At 45.5% G+C, this 20,367-nt stretch overlaps 2 protein-coding genes across 2 annotated transcripts in view; one reads left to right on the top strand and one right to left on the bottom strand.

Annotated features, from left to right (window-relative positions):
- WDR70 (WD repeat domain 70) overlaps positions 1-7,463 on the bottom strand; it is a 120,058-nt gene extending 112,595 nt beyond the window's left edge. The window contains exons 1-5 of the mRNA XM_063295736.1: positions 7,391-7,463; positions 7,239-7,301; positions 5,126-5,209; positions 4,155-4,263; positions 918-1,113 (exon numbers count right to left, since the gene is read on the bottom strand). Coding sequence (XP_063151806.1) covers positions 918-1,113; positions 4,155-4,263; positions 5,126-5,209; positions 7,239-7,301; positions 7,391-7,415 — 477 coding nt within the window. The 5' untranslated portion in view covers positions 7,416-7,463. The remainder of the gene's footprint in view (positions 1-917; positions 1,114-4,154; positions 4,264-5,125; positions 5,210-7,238; positions 7,302-7,390) is intronic.
- A 1,764-nt stretch (positions 7,464-9,227) lies between these two features.
- Positions 9,228-20,367, top strand: part of NUP155 (nucleoporin 155) — a 47,815-nt gene continuing 36,675 nt past the window's right edge. Inside the window, exons 1-4 of the mRNA XM_063295735.1 lie at positions 9,228-9,429; positions 18,897-19,034; positions 19,780-19,876; positions 20,085-20,155. Coding sequence (XP_063151805.1) covers positions 9,291-9,429; positions 18,897-19,034; positions 19,780-19,876; positions 20,085-20,155 — 445 coding nt within the window. The 5' untranslated portion in view covers positions 9,228-9,290. The remainder of the gene's footprint in view (positions 9,430-18,896; positions 19,035-19,779; positions 19,877-20,084; positions 20,156-20,367) is intronic.

The following is a 20,367-nucleotide window of genomic DNA, read 5'->3' on the forward strand; positions in this document are numbered from 1 at the left end:
TACCTCCAATGGATACGGGATAGAGGTTCTTGAACATGAAAACATGTCCTGGAGAAGACTGGATAGGAGGAAGAGGAGCCAGGCAAACAGTGATTTACATTATCATCTGTCCAGCTACAGTCAGCTAAAACAAGGATAAGCATACTGTGAAAACTTGAGCAACTATGTATTGGCAAGTACTATAGAAATCACAGTCCAAATATACAATGTACTTGGAGGCTTTCCCTAAATGTCTGTTGGCCAATCCTCTTCTCTGTACTTAGCTAAGCTTGTAATAATAAAAAAGGGCAAAGAGAGATGAAGAGATGATCTTCAACGTGCTGGAGAATTTTTATTTTATAGCCCAATGCATTCTGGTCCCTGGTCCTTTATCAAGGGCACTGAAACTCCTCCACTTCTTTTGCAACTGAACTGTGTACAGCCAGAAGGAAGGTAGGAGTTTTCAGTGCTCTCACTAATGTGCTGGAGATTGAAATATACTGTGCTTGCACACAACAATAAGCCTAGTTTCTTGTGAACTAGCACCATGCTGTGAAATACATCCCAGATGCTCCTGGGACTCTCTTTTTCTAAGTCAAACAGTTACTGTGGTATTGAAACCCTATTTTGTTGCTCCCACACAAGCCCCAGCTGGTACATCAGCAGCGTCTTCTATATCAAGCCAAAGAAGGTCATTGCAGTTGAGGCCTTACTTCACTCATTCATCTTGATCAATGGGAACACTTGGGTTGTTTGAGAGGATTACTGCCTTGAGTAAAATGTTACCCTTGATATGTATGGCTGCCTTCCATAATTCTTAGGAACAACTAAAAATAGTTGCAGCCAATTCGATACTGCAGATTTGTCTTACGTTCCAGGGGCACACCCACAAAATTATGGTTTATTGTCATGCATGAATTGAGAGACTAAAGGCTAACCTCATCTTCTTCCTGGGTACTCTCATCATCGTCGTCCTCATCATCGTCATCCTCTTCGCTCTTGTAGCCGGGAGGAAGTGGTGGGCCAATCATCTCCTCATCGGAATCATCAACTGGCTCTTTGGGGGGTAAAGGCGGACCAACAAGTTCTTCATCTTCATCCAGACTGGCTTCGCTTTCGCTACTAGACAAATCTCTGCATGGAAGGATTACAAGAAGCAAAATGGCTCATACAGGTATTCTGACTGCTAACTGCTGAACTCCCTAGCCTGCCCCTTCTCTTTTTTACCACATCTACTCAAATGGGGCTGCAAATAATGAAGAAAAGATAACCCTGGAATGGAACACGATGGCCTCGGTGCAAAGAAATAAAGAGAATAGGCAGAAAAACATAACCTAAGGTTTGCCAGAGCACAGTTGTCCTAACAGCCAGGAACCACGCTGAGACAAGGAACTGGTCTCTAATGTTTTATTGCTTGTACATAACAGGAATCCTAACGAACTGAAGAAGCGTGGGAAAAACCCAGACATATAAACCCCAAAGTTTAAGGCGGTCCCGATCTGTGTCTCTTTGAATGGCTGCCCAATTCCTCAGTGCTACGCATGCGCTTAACAGTCTGGATGGGAGCCCCCTGCTCGCCATCCTTACTCATGACAACAGTGGGACGTGCAAGCACAGATGGGCCAACCACAGTGCTTGCCAAGAAGTTTATTTAATTATTTATCAAATTTTATCACCAACCATCTCCCTACAAAAGGGGGACTCTGGGCAGTTTACAATAAAAGCAAAGTTTAAAATTCAGTGTTGTTAAATACAATAAATATAAACAGTAAAAATAGGAAAGAAGGAAGCAACTTTTCTTGCAATTTGCTTCCCTGCACAACACTTTTTATCTCTGCAGGGGGGAGAACAATGATTCTCCTTTGGAGTCTTGAGAGCTTTGTGGGTAACCTGCCCCCTACTGGTCTCCCTAAGAAAATGGGAGCTGTCTCTAAATGACCCCTGAAGGTAGAGAAGCCAACAGGAGTAACAGCTGCTCTTCTCCCTCAGTTTTGAAAGAAATTATTTATTTATAAAATGCACATGCCGCCAACTCTTTGAGACTCATGGTGGCTTATAGCATATTATAATACAACAAAAACGTTCAGTACATCATGAAACATTAAAAGCGCAGTATTCAACAATAGCAATAATTATAATGCCCAACAATACACAGATCCTGTCTTTTAAGTCATACAGTTTAGTTCTGGGCAGGTTCAGAACTCCACCTGTGTTTAATCAGATGCACTGCTGCCTGTGCACAGGGCATCTGACCATTAGAAACACTATTAAATCAAATTAACTGTTTTTTAAAATTCTGTCAGGTAGAATCTAAACATCAGGTTTAAGAAGTCTTGTTGACAGTGCAATGAAATTTTTCCTGAAAAACAATATTGGGTGGTTTCTTATTTTCCCAAATGAACAAGTCTAATCTGTTGCCTTTGGGACCGACTATATTTATAGATCACTGTAAGAGATTAGGGTTTACAATTTGTACAGACTCCATAAAATATTTGGGGTTACATCTTCCTTGAAATATAATGCAATACATTCAATTAAATATATCTGAGTGAATAGATGCAATTTCAGTAGGCAAAGCTTGACTTTAACCTCCATTAAATATTTGGGGCAAGATTAATGTTGTCAAAATGAGCCTTACGTCCCAATTAATTCATTTAATTTATATTAAAATTAGTATCTATTGATTCATTAATGTATATGAATGTACAGATGGCCCTTGCTTAACAACCACTCATTCAGTGACAGTTCAAACTTATGACAGCGCTGAATGAGTTATACTTACAGGTCCTTGTACTTACAATGGTCACAGCATCCCTGTGGACACATGATTGCCATTTGAGACATTCTTTGCTGGCTTCCTACAAGCAAAGCCAATGGGGAAGCCAGCAGGAGCTTGCAAATGGCAACCAAGTGATGTTACACTTAACAACAGCATGGGATTCGCTTAACAAAACCAACCAGAAGTGCCAGAATTTCCATCGTTAAGTGGTGTGGTCATGTGACATCATGCATTACAGCCACATCACTTAATGATAGAAATTTCAGTCCCAATTACTATCATTAAGTGAGGACTACCTGAATATATCAAAGGGACACGGTGGCGCTGCGGGTTAAACCGCTGAGCTGCCGATCGGAAGGTCGGCGGTTCGAAACCGCGCGGTGGGGTGAGCTCCCGTTGCTAGTCCCAGCTCCTGCTCACCTAGCAGTTCGAAAACATGCAAATGTGAGTAGATCAATAGGTACCGCTTCGGCGGGAAGGTAACGGCGTTCCGAGTCGTCATGCTGGCCGCATGACCCGGAAGTGTCTATGACAACGCCGGCTCCAAGGCTTAGAAACGGAGATGAGCACCACCCCCTAGAGTCGGATTCGACTGGACTTTACGTCAAGGGAAACCTTTACCTTTTTTACCTGAATATATATAGTTCTCCTGATTTCATCGCTCCTGGTAGAACCTGTACCTGCATGTGAACCATGGCCTGGGTCAGCCTGGTGGGGGAAGAGGGGTTTTCCCAACTTCAGCTGGTGTGCCTGTTGTGACCCTCCCTGGAGCAGGAGGACCCTGCTATGGTGACTCATTCCCTCAATATCACCACTTAGACTACTACAACATGCTTTAAAAGAGGTTCCCTTCGCAGATCACTCAGAAGCTGTGGCTGTTTCAGAATCCAGCAGTCCATGTACTGACTGGCATTCACAGATAGGAGAACATTACACCAGCACCTTGGACCTGTGACTGGTTGCCAACAGACTTCTGGGTCTACTTTAAAGTGCTGGTACTCACCCATAAAACCCTACATAGTTTGCCACCTAGTTATCTGCAGGACTGCATTCTTCCACTGAAATTAGCCCAACCAGTTCAATCTACCTGGGAAAGATTATAAGCAATGCCCCACTTAAAGGTGATGGGAGGTGGGCAAACCTCTATGCTGTTGCTTTTTAGGGGCTTGACCAGTTCCTTGGAACAGCCTTCCAGATGGCCTCCACCCTGACTGCCTTCCAGCTCAAAACAGAGCTCTTTCAGAGGGCATTTGGGCTTTGACTCCAGCTTGGTTTGGTTACAATTTGATTAATTTAACTTTATTTACTCTATGTTTTTCATTAGCTTGTGGACCTGTATGTTCTTCCCAAAAGAACAAGAAAACCATAAACCCGTTTGGTGGGATAATATTTATACCTGGAAGATATTTTTTCTCTTGGATGTGATCCTGCAGTTGATGAATCAGCACCTCCATGCTGGCATGCAAGTTCTTCTTCTTTCTCAGCTGCCTCTTTCTCACGCTCTTCTGAATAAATAGAATAAATAATATGATTACAAAAAGAAACATGGAATGATACAGCCATGGGATAAAAAATTGCTGTATTACATCACCAAAGACCAAATCATATCCTGGTTTTCATCTGCCACCTATTTAAAAAGAATGCAGACAGATAAACCCCGACACATTCCTGTTTGATTAATCAATATATAAATTAAACAGGTGAGTCCAGAGTTTTCAGAGCTCGACTACCATAAGACCAATCCGAAAACCAGACAGCTCAAATTATTTTTCTCCAGTCTTGACAATTCACAAATTTCAAATGTTTGGGTTTATTTTGGATAGTAAAATAAGCTAAGACACTCTATGATCCACCTCAGTAGCCATGCAGTGTTGTCTCCTAGTTGCTAAAACATCCTTGCATTTTTTATTTTATTTTCAGAACGTCCTTTGGCCCAACGAGATTTAAATCAAATAAATAGATAAAAATATAAATTAATGCACTAATTACCTTTTAAAAACATACCTGGTTTGTCTTACATTACAGAATGAAAGAGAAACTTAGTAAACCCACTATTCTAAAAATAGCAAGATGATGATGATGATGATCATGATGATGTTTTTTAACCAGTTTATGCCTTTCTAAAAAATTAAGACTAGGGAATGAAGGAGAAAAAAAGGCTCCATCTAACATACCAACAAGCGTTTCATAAACACTATAGTTTTCATATACATATTCCTTTTTGATAACTATAATTTGTTTTTTAAAATGTAGGCTTCCAGGGATGTCCCTGGTTCTCTGAGTCCAATATATATACAGGCAGGAAAACATACATTTAACAGTCAAAGCAAAATACGGTTAAATCAAATTTTGTACAGTGTATCTCACCAAGAATTTTTCTACTTCGTTCTACAGCAGTTCTTCGAGTTTGCTCAAACATTGCATTGAAGTCAAATGTCCGTGCTTTCTTTCCTACAAAGAAACCAATTTCCCAGAAGGTGGTATTATATTAAAAGAAAACATCCCTAAGCAACTTCAAAATAGAAATGAATATATGAAAAATCAGTGAGAACCGGTTGCCTTGCCAGGATGACTCACATGTATACCACAGCCTTCCAGCAGGCCATGGTGGCTGGGAATTATAAAAGTTTTAATTCGGCATACCTGGACATTAAGGAATGTTCTAGTAAATAATACATTTTTATAACACAATCCTATAGTTGCATACTGTGAAAAAAATTCACACAAAGTTAAGGGACTTATTTTGGGTAAGTATATTTAAGACTGCAACCTTTATAAGAACAGTCCTGCTATCAGAAACCAAAGGACTCTCTCAATAAGCATCTGTTTCCTGCAGTGGTTAATCAGTCACCTTAAAAGACTAATGTATGGACATGAAAGTAACACTTCCCAACAAACATATTCTTGCTTTTGTTAATTATATGCAAAACAGAAAAAACCTGATAGATTAAAAAATTCTTGCCATATTATTTCAAGTGTTTAATATCTTCAAGCCTAAAATTTAAGATAGTAAATTAGGATTATCAGTTTTATTGCCTGAAATAAACCAGCAGATGAAAACTCTCACTCAGCAAGTTTCCTTATATGCTAAGGAATCACATAAAAATGACTTCATCCCACTGACTTCCTGGATCTGACTGGCTCCCAGAATTATTTTCAGGATGAGATAACTAGACCAAGAAGAAAATATATGCATCTGATATTCACATCACTTAGTTACTGTAGCCATGGATAATAAAACTATTTCACCATTCTTCCACAACTAACAGTAGGAGAACATAGAGGAATATCCGCACAACAAATGTGTGAAAAACAGATGGGCAATTTAAAAGGCAGGAGAAAGGTTAAATAAAGGACCAGGCTGAGCAACATGATTACAGGTCCCTTTTTTCTTAGATCATTCACTTAGCATCTGACCATAGAAAGGAAAGATTCCAACCTGTGGCATGAAATACAGCTTTCTCAGCCAGCTGATATTAAGCAGACTTTCTAAACCAACAGGCTGGAATTGATCTTATTCACTAAACCAACATTACTCAAATGGAGTTTCACAAGACATCATGATTAAAAAAACCCATTTTTTTTAACTTTATGGACCACACAATACACTCACAATGATGGGAATGTTTATGCACAGTAACACAGCTGCTAGCCTCCTGTTTTGCTGTTGTTGTAAAACGTGGTTTGTGTAGGTTAGAAACTAACTGTATTGTGAAGTGTGTGTGTGTGTGCGTCTTCTGTCCAGGGGTTCTCCGAGACCTGATCCTTATGTTAAGGACTCCACACTTATGTTAAGAATTTCTCCAGGGTTAAAAGGGTGAGAAAGGCAGCCCTAAGCACTGGTTAGCCTTATTGAAAGGGAGCAGGGGAGGGTTAGCTTGTTATAATCTGCTGCTTTTTGTGGCAGCCAAGTATATATGTACCAGAAGCAGCATCAGAATTACTGGGAAGATGAAGGAATTTGTAGTTGGAAATAGAGACATCCAGAAAACAGCTTAAGATAGAGATACACTCGGAAGCAAAAAAAAAAGGGGGGGGGCAAGGAATCTGAGAGCAATAAAAAAAACAAAATTCAGTACTACTGTACTGCAGAGATACACCTGCCAAGTTTCGAAATCTGAAATGTAGGATCTCCGGTTGATACCAAACTACAATCTACGGCATTCTTCAGCCATGCCAACCGGGATGGTCAGAACTGTCAGCAACCTGGAAGACCTGGGTTTCAGAAGCCCTTGAGCACCACAAGGTCTTGCTGTTTCGGGGGGTCTACCGGGCCAGATAAAAAAACCTGCCCCTGCAACTTCCAGCAAGGTAGCAAAGGCGGCCAAGATTTGCAGAAACCAACCCCCAGAGCCCCGTGCTTGCGGATGGGAGCCCAGATTCCCGCAGAGATCCGCCCGAGGCTTCCTGCTTTGTTCCCCCCCCCCGCCCCCTCCTCTCCAGTCCAGACCGCGGTCCCTGCGGTTCTCCTCCAACTCACCGAAGCCTGAGAAACCCATCGTGGCCGCCAGCTCCGGATCCGGTCCTGCCACTGGCTCGGCCTCTGCAAGGAGACAGAAACATTCAGCGCCGTTTCTACGAGCGAGTTGCCTTTACGGAGCAGGGGAGAGAAGCAACCCGCGCGACACTCACCGTTCTCCATCGCGGGCTGCTCCATCCGGACCGCTGGGCACCGCTCTCCCGGAGCCACCACCGAAAAGAACGGGGAGGAAGCGGCGCTTTGGAAGGAGAGGGGCGTCTTCCTGATTCGGAGGTTACAGAGGCCTCTAGTGGCCGGAGGGGAAATGACCACTCCCAAGACTAGAGAGAGCTAGGTTGGTGTAGTGGTTAAGGCACCAGGCTAAAAACTGGGGGACTTTTAGTCCTGCCTTAAGCACGAAGCCACCTGGGTGGCCTGGGGCCAGCTGTCTCAGACCTAGGAAGGAGACAGTGGCAAACCATTTCCGAAAATCTTGCGAAGGAAACTGCAGGGACTAGTCCAGGCAGTTGCCAGGGTTTTTTTTAAAAAAAGGGTCTGTGCCCCAATGCAAGACTTGAAAGAACAGGTCAGGGACCTGTCATGGAGAAAATCTATCTACGTGATTGCTAGAAGTCGACAACAACTTGATGGTACATAATCAAACAATCAATCAAAGACTGTGGGCGGATTTATGCATGAACTTAACCCTGATTTCAGTGCTTGGCTGAAAATGAAGGTGGTTTGCGCCACCTTACATAGTTAACAAGAGAGCCAGCTTGGTATAGTGGTTAAGGCACCAGTCTAAAAACCAAGAGACAGTGAGTTCTGGTCCCACCTTAGCCACAAGGCCAGCTGGGTGACATTGGGCCACTCACTCTCTCTCAGCCCTAGGAAGGAAGCAATGACAAACACTTCCGAAATCTTGCCAAAGAAAACTTCAGGGACTTGCCCAGGCAGTCACCAGGAGTCAACTCTGCTTTGAAGGCACACACACACACACACACAGACTTAACAAACTTGTGATGTCCCTGCTCCATCCAGAGAGATTTCTATTCAGTCCCATAGAGTAAGTAGGATTAGACTGCAAAGCAATTCTGCAGGCTTTGGTCAAGTCATCTTTATAGCTTCATGAACGTGGCTGGAACTTTTCTTGGCAAGAACAGTGATTGGCCATGACCTTCTCCTGGGATGTTTTGTGGACTTCCCAGCTTAGTCTGCCCTTCTGAGATGTCCTGGTGGTCTCCCATCCAAATACTGATCAGGTCCAACCATGCATAGCTTCTTCAGTCAGCCAAGGTCAGGTCAGGCAGGTGCTGCACTGGCTGGGATTTTGCAGAATGATGCACATTGAATGCAGAGGTATATGTGCATGTAGGTATTATGTATTTATCAATCAAATTCATATAGCTGCCAGTCTCACATATGTAACTATAGGTTAGAGCTGCCACAGATGGCAGGAGAGTAACTTGTCAAGTTTTGAGCATGTTGGAATCAATGCATTCTTTTGAATAAAATACTCTCAGTATGTAACAAAAATGCCATTTAGTTTAAACCAGGATTTCCCAAACTCCACTCCACCGTGCCGCTGAAAACAGAGAAGTCGTGCTTTTACCACAAGTTTAAAGAACTTTACATTTGGGAAGAGATTCACTAGGGGAGGGCAAAAGTATCTCCCAACTCTGCATGGAGCCTCCCTGATGAGGAGCAGTATATCTCCACAAAACACTCCCGGGGGAAGGCAACAACTGGGAATGACACTCGTCTCCTCTTCCTCCCCTGCCCCGGCCGCTTTCACTTTTCCAGGCGCCTCGCGCTGCTCCCGCTAAGAAACGACAGCCCCCATGGACAGCCCCGCCTCCAACCAGAGAAAGCGGAGACACCTTGTCCCCACTCGACCCAACAGGCCGGAAGTGTGCGTTTATGATTCCGCTCTAGGCTTCGCTCCTCGCTGGCCAGCCGCTGCGTCTGGCGGGCGCGCGCGCGCGGGGGTTGCCGGGATTGCCCGCGAGGCGCGGCGGTCCTTGCTGGCCCGCGTTGGCCCCTTGAGAGGCCGGGATCTTCCGTGCCGCCGCCATGCCGGTCGCTCTGAACCCCGCGGCCGCCCCGGCCCTGCAGGAGGCCCTGGAGAACGCGGGGCGTATCATCGACCGGCAGATCCAGGATGACCGGTGCTACCCAGACCTCTCGGAGTTGCTGAACGTGCCCGCGCCCGGTGAGCGAGTACGCGCGGGCAGGCATGTCTTGCTGGGGAGCGTCGCTCTTTCCCGCCTGGCCCCCTGTTGGGACTACAGCGCCCATAATTCCCGCCCGGCATGCATGCTGCCTAGGAATCCTGTAATCCCAGCTTCTACAAGGCACCACTTTTTCTGCTGTTGCCCTTTTCAGTCTCACACCTCTGACTGCGGGGATTAAATCGCTTCACTTGAAGGCTCAGAGCCCCTTCCGTCAGCCCCGTGGTCCCCCGGCAGTATTGCCTAATGGTTAACCGTGCACTGCTATCAGCACCGATCTCGTGTGTCTGGGGGTGCCTCTCCAAGACCCTTAACGTAGCCTTTCCAATGGCAAAAGTATTCACATGCTTTTATGAAGGGACACGAGGGGAATGCTCTGTCCCTCCTTTGCTGCGATTATGATGATAAAATAGGGTGGTCAAATGAAACTGAAGAATGCAAAATAGAATGTATTAAAAGTAAAAGCAACTGCTTAACAGCTGCAGCTTTTAAGCCCAGCAGGCAGCATTTAGCCAATGGCTGGTCTTGAAAACAACTAAGCTAAGTCCAACCTTATTCTTCTTTGGGAGATCATAATTAGGCTGGGAGCTTGAAAGGATGTCCAGGCTGAAAGTGATGGCAAATCATTTATGTACTGTTGCCAAGAAAATTATAGTGTAAAACCTACCGGAGTGGGAAAATTTTAAAAACAAAATTTCACTTTTGAAAGCCTCAAGGACTAAACTGAATGAAAAGGTTTTCACTTGGCTTTGAAAAAGGAGTAAGATATGTGCCAGGTAAGCCTGTCAGTTCTTTTGCAGCCAGCCTGCCCTATTTGTATGGTAGAAGAATGTTCCAAATTCAAATTTGCCATTTTTAATAAGGTAGCCAAGGGGTGTCTCAGCAGGTGGCAGCTAACTCTGGCTGATTTCAAGCTCAATTGAAGGGAGCAATTCAAATCAGAGTGGTTGGAGTGTTATCTTTTAATCTAAATCCAAGGAAGCTGTTCAAGGGCAAAATCAGTGTCTGATAGAAGGAGAGAAAAATTGAACTAGTTAGTTGAAAGGCAGATCAAGGATTCAACTTATGATGTGTGAATTGTTCCAGCAAAAATGCACCTCTGTAGCATACGTGTCGCGTCACGCGACCAGTCCTTCGCCCTTCGGTCTATGGGATTCCCTGGGGGGGAATGAGCCAACGATTCCCTCGCAAGGGTGAGGTCGAAAAAACAACGGTAGGCACAGGATTCTTTTGTGGTGGTGAGCGACGCTACATCTCAGGAGGTTGCTGGTACTGCCTCCTGGTGCCACGCCCCCACCTCCTTTTATTCAGCAGTTCTATCAGGGCGGGGGAGTGAGTACAAAGAGAATAGGGAAATACAAGTCATGCCCTGAGGCTACGTGAGAGACATGCAATCTAGCTGTGCAGTAATGGAGTCAGATACGTCACAATTCCACCTTTTTTATTTAATTTTGTTCCTCCCCCAGAGGGTCTGAGTCGGGGAGCCAGGGACTCTTCAGTCCAAGGAGACCCATCCCAGCGTCCTCTCTCGGGGGGTAGTGTGACCGGGGGTCCTTTTCCACTTCCGATTCACTATCGGAGGACCATTCCAAGAGTGGTGTTTTCTCCATACCTACAGCAGTGACCAGGTGTTGAACAGCAAGCTTTGTCTCGGATACCTCTGAGTCCAATGTATGAAGTCTCTGCTTTAAGAAGCGGAGAACGCGACCCAGCACACAGGGGCCTATGGTGCATACGAGAATCAATAACAGGAGGGGCCCCAACAGAGCGGACAACAGTGTGGTTAGCCATGGAGAAATGCTAAACATATTTTGATACCATGACATGGATTGTTGGCGCTCCAATTCCCTTGTTTTTAAACGGGAATTGAGCTCTTTCATAGAGTCCAATACTACTCCTGAGTTGTCGGCATAAAAACAGCAGTCTTCCTTTAGAGCAACACACAGTCCCCCTTGTTTGAGGAACAGAAGGTCGAGACCCCTACGATTTTGCAAAACCACTTCGGATAGAGAGGTAAGGGAATCTTGTAGCGCCACAATAGATTGTTCGATGGCGCGAAGGTCAGTGTCAATGATAACGCTAAGGTGACGCAGGTTCTGATCATTGACAACAAGGGCTGACACACCAGTGGCGGCTCCGGCCGCACCTAAGCCCAGTAGGACTGATAAAGTTACAGCAGTCACTACTTCGCGCTTAGCCTTGAGGGGATAATGAGGGGGCTCTAAAATGGAGAGAAGTTCGTCGGGGGAATAGATAGAAATCTTGGGGAGTAGGAGCACCTGAATACAAAAGGCGTTAGTTTGTAACAAGGTATCACCATATACACATGCGGTGAGGCCAGAAGAACATGCCCAAACAGAGTTGTTCCCAGGGATAAAGTATTGCCCTGTCAATCGGGCAGAGATATTACCAGAGGTAGTGTAGAGTACACCGTAGCCACCATGGCCGGTGTGACCGTTGATGTTCAAGCGATTTTTTGGAAGATAGAGGGCACAGTGATCATGAGAAGAATTAAGGCAATATTGAATATAGTTAGCAGGAACACGGCCAAGGCAGCAGCCCTGCCCTATTATAGAGGTGATAGTCAACGTGGTGTTTTGCCAGCGGCAGGAGGCGGCTGAGGTAGAGTTTCGGATAGGGTCAGGAGAACCGACTGCTTCATAGAATGGTGGAGAGGAAGACAAGCAAAGCCAACATCGAGATGTGTTAGAAGCGGTGTGAACAAGGGAAAAGGAGGAGTTAAGAAGAGAGACAAGGGGGTTTTTTTGTTTGGTGAGGGGTTTAAGAAAGGTGGAGTGAATGTCGTCGGCATTGGGCCCAACAGGTGGGGACTGAGGGAGAGTGACCTGTCGTTGAATGTAGAACATGTTGCCATAATGAAACCCGGGCCATCTGGCATACATACGACCTCCCCATTTTACACCTGAGTCCCAGGCATTCCCCTGAGCTTTTCCTGCAGCAGTGAATTGTACAATAACCGGATTACATCTATTCCAACCCCCCTGTCCTGCCGCATTCTTTTTGGTTGCGGTGCACCTAATGTCCTTTCTCAACCGAGTGAGGGTGATGTAATCAGTCTTATATGGAGGGGTCCAGTAGATGTAGCCAGTGGAAACGCAGGACCAAGATTTGCAAAAGTAATCTGCTATGCCTCCGCAGTCGTGCACGTGATCAGGGCTGGTGTCATGTCCTGGGCACACATACAGGGGATACCTTTTAACGGTGGAGTGGCTGGGCTCTGGGAAGCCGTCCAGCCTCCTGTAGGCTGTCACTCCTAAAAGCATTTCTGAAAAGTCAAAATACAGGTTAGGGAAACAAGATATAATTGGGCTATAACAAAAGGAGGTATTCAGGATCTGTCCCAAGGCATCGCGGATTGTCCAGGTGATATTGTAAGGGCGATGCGATCCCTGGGCGTCAAATGCCAGTAGGCGTCGTCCCTGCCAACGGGCGGGCTCAGGAAGGGAGAGTAAAAATAAGGTGAGCGTAAGGCGAGATGAGGTGGCGAACCCCTTAATTAATTTTGTTATTTCACAGTGATATTGTCCTAGATCGGTCAACTGTACGTTGGTGATAGCAAGGGTAGTTTGGCGAAAGTGATAAGTGATGGAGTAGGAATCGCCATCTTGGAGAAGGGTGTTGTTGCGAAACCAGCGCCAGAAGGTGCCTTTTCTTTTGATGGGAGAGCGTTGAAGACATTCCATGGCGTTGGATGCTGAGCTGCGGCCAATGGTGGCAGGGTAGCGTAAACGATGGGTTCGAATGAGAGAGGTTGTGTTAGGGTTCGTTGTGAGGGGAGCAGAGATGGAAGAGAGATAACAGAGAAGGAGGGTCAAGAAGGTGCTTGTCAGGAGGCTGCCCATGATATGGCCGGATGCAGCGAGCAGGAACCCAGAGCACTCGATCAGGAAGTTGCACAGCAGCGTAGCCTTTTCCCCAGGTGACGAGTTGCGCAGGGCCTTTCCACTCAGGGCTGGGCAGTTGCCTAAAATAAACAAGGGGACGGGAAGAGGGAACTACTGGCTTGGAAAAGTGTCGAGATGCAGCCGTAGCAGGGGGGGTACCGGTAAGATTAAGGAAATTCAAGGTAAACAAGGTGAGATTAAGGATATTTTGTAACATCGGGAGGCTTGGGGGGCCTAAGGCCTTTTTCCCCGTTTGCCGATCAAGGGCATTCTTTAGGGTCTGGTTAGCCCTTTCCACAATAGCCTGACCTTGGCTGTTGAATGGTATACCGAATCTGTGAGTAATGGACCACTTACGGCAAAACTCAGCAAAGGGAGTGCTGACGTAAGCGGGGCCATTGTCAGTTTTCAAAGTTTTGGGACATCCCGATGTGACGAAGGTGCGAATACAATGATTGATTACGTTTTTCGTGGCTTCTCCTCTTTGCAAAGTTGCCAGGATGAATCCCGAATAAGTATCCACAGATACATGGATATACTTCCAAGGTGCAAAAGAGGGATAATGAGTGACATCCATCTGCCATGTGTCACAAGCATGGACACCCCTGGGATTAACTCCCTCAGGGATGCACTTTGCCTGCAAACTGCAGGTTGGACATTGTTGAAGAATGGCGGTAGCTTCTTGATATGTAATGCCAAATTGGCGCACCAAGGCTTTTTTATTTTGATGGAAATAAGCATGGCTGTCCCCTGCTGAAAGCGGCGGAGGAAGAGGGGAAGAGGCCATAATTTTGCAAGCCTCATCTGCCATGTGGTTGCCTTCGGACAGGAAACCGGGTAGCTGTTGGTGGCTTCTAATATGCGCTACAAACAAAGGGGATGTTCTGTCCTTCAGGAGAGTTTGAAGCTGCAAAAAAAGCGTCATGAGAGAGGGGGGGGTAACAGGGGAAATATATGCATCAAACATGGCCACAGCCATTTGAGTGACATACATACTATCTAATATAACATTCAAAGGCTGTTCTGGGAAAAGAGACAAGGCTAGCAAAAAGGCGGCTAACTCAGCCTGTTGGGCAGATGCTTGTGGGCCTGTTAGGCGTTTATGCCATTTGCAATTATTTTGCCATGTACAAGCCCCTATGGTTTTGGAGCCGTCTGTAAAAACAGTGAGGGCTTCCTTGAGTGGGTGCTGAACGAACGGCGAGGTTAGTGTGAAGGGTACTGTTCGCAACAGTTGCAATCGAGGATCAGGGGGAAGATGGCATGACACCTGGCCACACCAGTCCTCCAAGGCATCCTGCAGTGCAGTGGAGTTTTGTAGGAGGGGTTCCCATTGAGTAACCTTAAGGGGAATGTACAGGGTGGAAACATCCAGTCCCATTAGGGCTCTAATCCTCTTCCGGCCTTTCTCAACAAGAGAGGCCATTTGTGCTGCTCTGGTGATGATGGATGTCTTAGGTGTGTGTGGCAAGTGTAGCCATTCTAAAATATGTAGATGTTTGTTATCAGACGTTTGGACAATGATGGCAGTTAATAATTGATGTGTTGAAAGAATGGCAAGAGAGGGTGGTTTGTCAGTGAGCGCACGGTCCACCCATTGGGTCGTAAGGACGGCATTGACCTGTTGTAGGGCGTGCAATTGTTGTTCTGTAAGGTATACCTTGTCAGCTGGGTTTGTCAAACCCACTAGCGCTTGGAATAAAGGTGATAACATGGGTGTAGTTAAAGCAAGGTATGCGCGGGCCCAGTTAATGACCCCCAGACATTGTTGTAATTGGACCAAGGTGGTCGGCTGGGGAAGCGTGAGCATAGGTAGAAGTGGGGCAGCTGTGGAGGCTAAAACTTTGTGGCCTAGATATTGCATTGGATAACGAGACTGGACCTTTTCTGGTGCAACGTGCAACCCTGCCGTTGCTAGGGTGGCTAAAAGAATAGGAAAAGTTTTTTGAACTGTCCCTTTCGGGCCCTCAGCAGCGACTAAAATGTCATCCATATAATGATACACAAGAAAATGCGGAAATTGGGATCTATAGGGTTGCAATGCTTTATCGACAAAAAATTGGCACATTGTGGGTGAGTTCAACATGCCTTGTGGGAGGACCTTCCACTGGTACCGAGCAGTAGGCTTTGAATTGTTAAGTTCCGGTACCGTAAATGCGAAAATAATTCTGTCCTTTTGTGCCAAAGGTATGGAAAAAAAACAATCCTTGAGGTCTATTACAATAAGGTCGTGTCCTTCCGGAATCAAGTTGGGGTTGGGAAGTCCACACTGCAAAGGTCCCATGGGCTGAAGGATGGTGTTGATAGCCCTAAGATCCTGTAGGAGGCGCCATTTGCCAGACTTCTTTTTGATGACAAATACCGGAGTATTGTATGGGCTGGTGGAGGTTTCGATATGGCCTTCAATTAACTGCTGTTGGACCAAGATATGTAAGGCGTCCAGCTTCTCTTTGGTGAGTGGCCATTGATCAACCCATACCGGCACAGAGGTTTTGAGAGAGAGAGAGAGAGACCCTGAAGGGTCCTGTAAAGCCATTAGGGAAGTTGAATAAAAGCGTGGAACTGTGAAAGCAAGTCACGGCCCCATAGGTTACAGTGCAAAGGCAAGATATAAGGCTTTAGATAAGCTGTAATATGAGAATGAGCAGTCACAGCAGAAAGCCAATGAGAGCTGACCTTAGCGGCCTGTGCTCCGCCTACTCCTTGCACCGAGGAGGCTTCAGCGATAGGCCAGGAGGAGGGCCATTCAGCGGAACGAATGACAGAGACGTCGGCGCCGGTGTCAATCAAGCCTTCGAAAGAGCGACCATTTAGTGTGACAAGGAGGGTGGGTTTAGAGGTTTGGACTGGTTGCTGCAAGGCAAACAATGATGGCATATCAGGAGAAGGGAGAAGTATGAGCGTGGCGACAATTGTTCCTTTATTTAAGGAAAAGCACCTATCTCCCACTCCTGCCAGAGCAATTTGTGTCAAATCTGATGAATCATACAAATAGGGAGCAGCAACCATCCCCTCAAGCGTAAGCGAGGAGTTGGGAATAAGCAAAGCAGGGGTAAGAGGAGGGAGGGGTTTATGCAGCGTGACAACAAGAGGAAGGGAAAGGACAGCCCCCGGATCGTCATACAAAAGATCCTCTGCCAACTCCACAGGGAAGCTGGTGATGGGTAATTCAGCCTTTGGGGCGGGGTTAGCTGACAACCCCCGATCTAGTTTTCCGAAGGCTGGTGAGGGGAGGAGTTATTGCGACATTGCGAGGCCCAATGATAGCCTTTGCGGCACTTGGGACAAGGAGTTTTAGGTTTGGAGGGGGGGGGCGGCCCCCTTTGAGTGGAAGGGGGCGCCCCACCTCCCCCGGGTGCACGGCATTGATTCTTAAAGTGGCCCGGCTTCCCACAATTGAAGCAATTTCCATGACGAGTGATTGCGAGGGCTTCCGGGGAATGGAGCTGAGGGGAGGGGTTAGTAGAAGGCAGCGAGGTGGTAATGGCAGCAGCGAGAGCGCTCACTTTGTGAGAGGTGGTACCAACGATTCTGCAGAGTTGCAGGAAGTCTGCAAGCTTTACACCCGGTTGATTGACTGCGGGTTGCAGAATGGTCTGGCAGTCATGATTAGCGTTAGAGAAAGCAAGTTTCATTAGCAGCTCATGTTTAGCCGTGGCATTATCAATTTGTCGGTCTAAAGCAATCTGAAGGCGACTTATGAAGGAAGCATATGGTTCATTTGGTTCTTGCATTATTTTCAAAAACGTTTGGGTGGATTGAGAGTCGGAATCATCCACTCTTTTGAGAGCATTCATGGCGCACATGTGAATAATAGCAAAACAACGACGGGGGGAGTTCTGTTGCTGGACTAAGGTTGCGAATTGTCCCTTTCCTAATAATTGATTTGCGGTCACCCCTGCGGGAAGACCTCTTCTAATTTCTACTTCCACCCCTTTGTCGTATTCAGATTGCCACACAACGTATTGCGCCGGGGTCATAAGCATAGAAAAAAGCATTTTCCAATCATACAATAACATAACAGTGTTAGCAGTAACTAAAGAGTCTAAAACTCCCCTAGTAAAAGGAGAGTGCAAGCCGTAGGTGGTTACAGCATCTTTGATTTGTTTCAAAACCTTAAGTTCAATATTGTTATACAAATTTCCTCCCGCCGCCCCTAGGCCGATGGTCATGGGAAAGGCAGAGGGACTCTCCATTTCCAATGAGAGGGGGGAGGAGAGGAGTTCAGTGATGGCGCCTCCTAGGGGGTGGTGTTGAGGGGATCCGGGGGTTGGAGCTGAAGGGGGAGGAGGAACGGCTGGGTATGGAGGGGGTGGTGGTGAGGCAGCATCGAGATGGGCGGCAAGAGGGGGTGGGGTTTTTGGGCCGGGAGGAGAAGGGCAAGTTTCCGGGGAAGACGGGGGAGGGTAAAGAGTGTTGATGGCCGCCATAACAGCCTTCCAGGCAGTCAGAATAGGCACGGGTGCTCGTGGGGTATCATGAAAATATTTTCCTATCCTTTCCCAAGTGGATGCTTTGAGCGACCCCTCTGAAGGATAGACAGGGCAGTGTCTGTCCATGTACAGTAGGAGTTGAGTCACCGATTTTTTTGAAATGGGAAAGATGGTCGTACCGTTAGCCTTTTGACAAGAGTTAGCCTTCTTCACTAAATCATAAAGTTCGTCCCTATGAACTGACGAAACTTTGGAGAGTGGGGAGCCCATTACTTACGATTGCAGAGCCTTTTCCAGGTGCGTAGTAACGAGAGTGAAGGCAGTGCACCTCTAGACAGAGATCACACCGTGAGACCGAAGGGATCCCGGACGAGCCCCCAGTTGTCGCGTCACGCGACCAGTCCTTCGCCCTTCGGTCTATGGGATTCCCTGGGGGGGAATGAGCCAACGATTCCCTCGCAAGGGTGAGGTCGAAAAAACAACGGTAGGCACAGGATTCTTTTGTGGTGGTGAGCGACGCTACATCTCAGGAGGTTGCTGGTACTGCCTCCTGGTGCCACGCCCCCACCTCCTTTTATTCAGCAGTTCTATCAGGGCGGGGGAGTGAGTACAAAGAGAATAGGGAAATACAAGTCATGCCCTGAGGCTACGTGAGAGACATGCAATCTAGCTGTGCAGTAATGGAGTCAGATACGTCACACATACGACCATAAAAACAAGTCAAAATATCCCAACAAAAAGTCAACTGCAAGAACAACCCACAATCAAAACATGCAAAAACATATTGCCTCCCAAGATAACTCACCTACCATCCTGGCCCCAATGCCTGAAGGAACATCCAGGTCTTCAAAGACATCAGTGACTGTGGAATCTTTTTAGAACGTATGTCTGGGCCGGTGCTTCAGAGGGATCTAATCTTTTTTAGAAGGTATTTCTTGAAGAATTGTGTCCCCCCATTTCTCTCATACTTTTCAGAGGTAATTTCATAGAAACAGCAACAGAAAAATACTGAGAGAGTCATGTATACATCTCATCAGTGGTATGTATTGGTATAACAGTATTTTTGTTGTGCCTACTTCTTAATGTTTCTTTTTTTCCCCTGAATTACAGGTAGTCCCTCCGTTTCTGGCATGTCAGACATGGATTATCCATTACAGGGGCCTGGCTTTCTTTCAATTCCCTGTCTTCCAGAAATAAGCTCAATTCGAAGAGTTCCTCTACCCCACGAACTTGTTGAACAATTTGGACGTATCCTAATTTTGATGATACTAGTAAAATGTAACGGACCTTTCACTGTGTAAGGTGGGTGGGATGGAGGGTGACCCCGAAAAATGCTGGCTCCTCATTCACTCTAGTGTTATTTTCAGCAGCATCTTCATATAATCTTTGTTGCATTTATTTCTCTCTTCTGTTTATTCATTTTTTAAAGAATTGAACATAAAGCCATTGACAATGCTTTTTCCCCTGTGTGAAGAAAGCTTGCCATAGTGTTTGCAATAACAGTCTGCATAAATATAAGAAAGCACTTTTATTTATTTTGCAAAACATATTTATTTTGTGAAAGACATTGTTAGATGAAAAATTAAAGACAATTAAATTTTCTCTCAAAATTTAGAGAGAAAATTTTTCAAAAAAATTTGAAAAATGGGTTAGAAAAGTCTGTTTCTTTATTTGTTTTGAAGGGCTGAGATATAGGCATTTTTTTCAAATTATACTTAAAATAAGGGATTCTGTCTTGTGGGCAATTTTTTTTTTCGTGGGGATAGACTTGCTTTAAAAATTACTTTTAAATTTGTACCAGACAAGATTAAAACTCTTAGCAGTTGAACATTTGTGTAGTTAAAAAACAACACATGTATTCTCAGTTCTCTGTGTCCAGGATAGTACTGAGATCTGGATTTATATAGTTGCCCTGATATCTTCTCTTCCTACATCATGTCAGATAATATCTTCTATGTTCCAAGTATTTATTCCTTAGATCTGGGTACTTCAGATATGCAGTGCAATTGTATGATGGGAGTGTTTCCTGAGATCAGTAGGGCATGGCTGACCATTGATAGCGATATTTTTATGTGGAATTATGAAGATGGGTATGTAGATGAAGGATTTGTATCTTAGAATGAATATTTGTGTGTGTGTGTGTGTGTACACGCTGAACTGGAAATTGGCTGTGATATGTATGAATAGTCTGCATAAAAATCAGAATGTTGCACTAACCAATTCCAGTTCAGCTGCCTTGAGAAATATGTCCTAAATCTCTTATATTTTAATGCACCTTTTTTGTGTTGCTCCTTATAGGGGAGATCTTGCTTATTTTGATGGTCTCAGTGAAACCATCCTTGCCGTTGGACTGGTGAAACCAAAAGCAGGTAAAAAGGTTGTATAACAAAATTTGTCTGGGGCAGGGGAGAGAATGAGGTGTTCCTATTTTTTTCTGAGAACAAATTTCCATTTGATATCTGTGAAAATTATTAGAAATTCAGTTTTCATAGAAATTGGCCCTCCTGGACATCCTCATATAAAGCAATTAGGATGACATGGCAAACCCTCCTGACACCTCCTACACATGGAAGCACAGGTG

Source organism: Candoia aspera, chromosome 2 (assembly GCF_035149785.1).
Source record: "Candoia aspera isolate rCanAsp1 chromosome 2, rCanAsp1.hap2, whole genome shotgun sequence".
NCBI lineage: Eukaryota > Metazoa > Chordata > Lepidosauria > Squamata > Boidae > Candoia > Candoia aspera.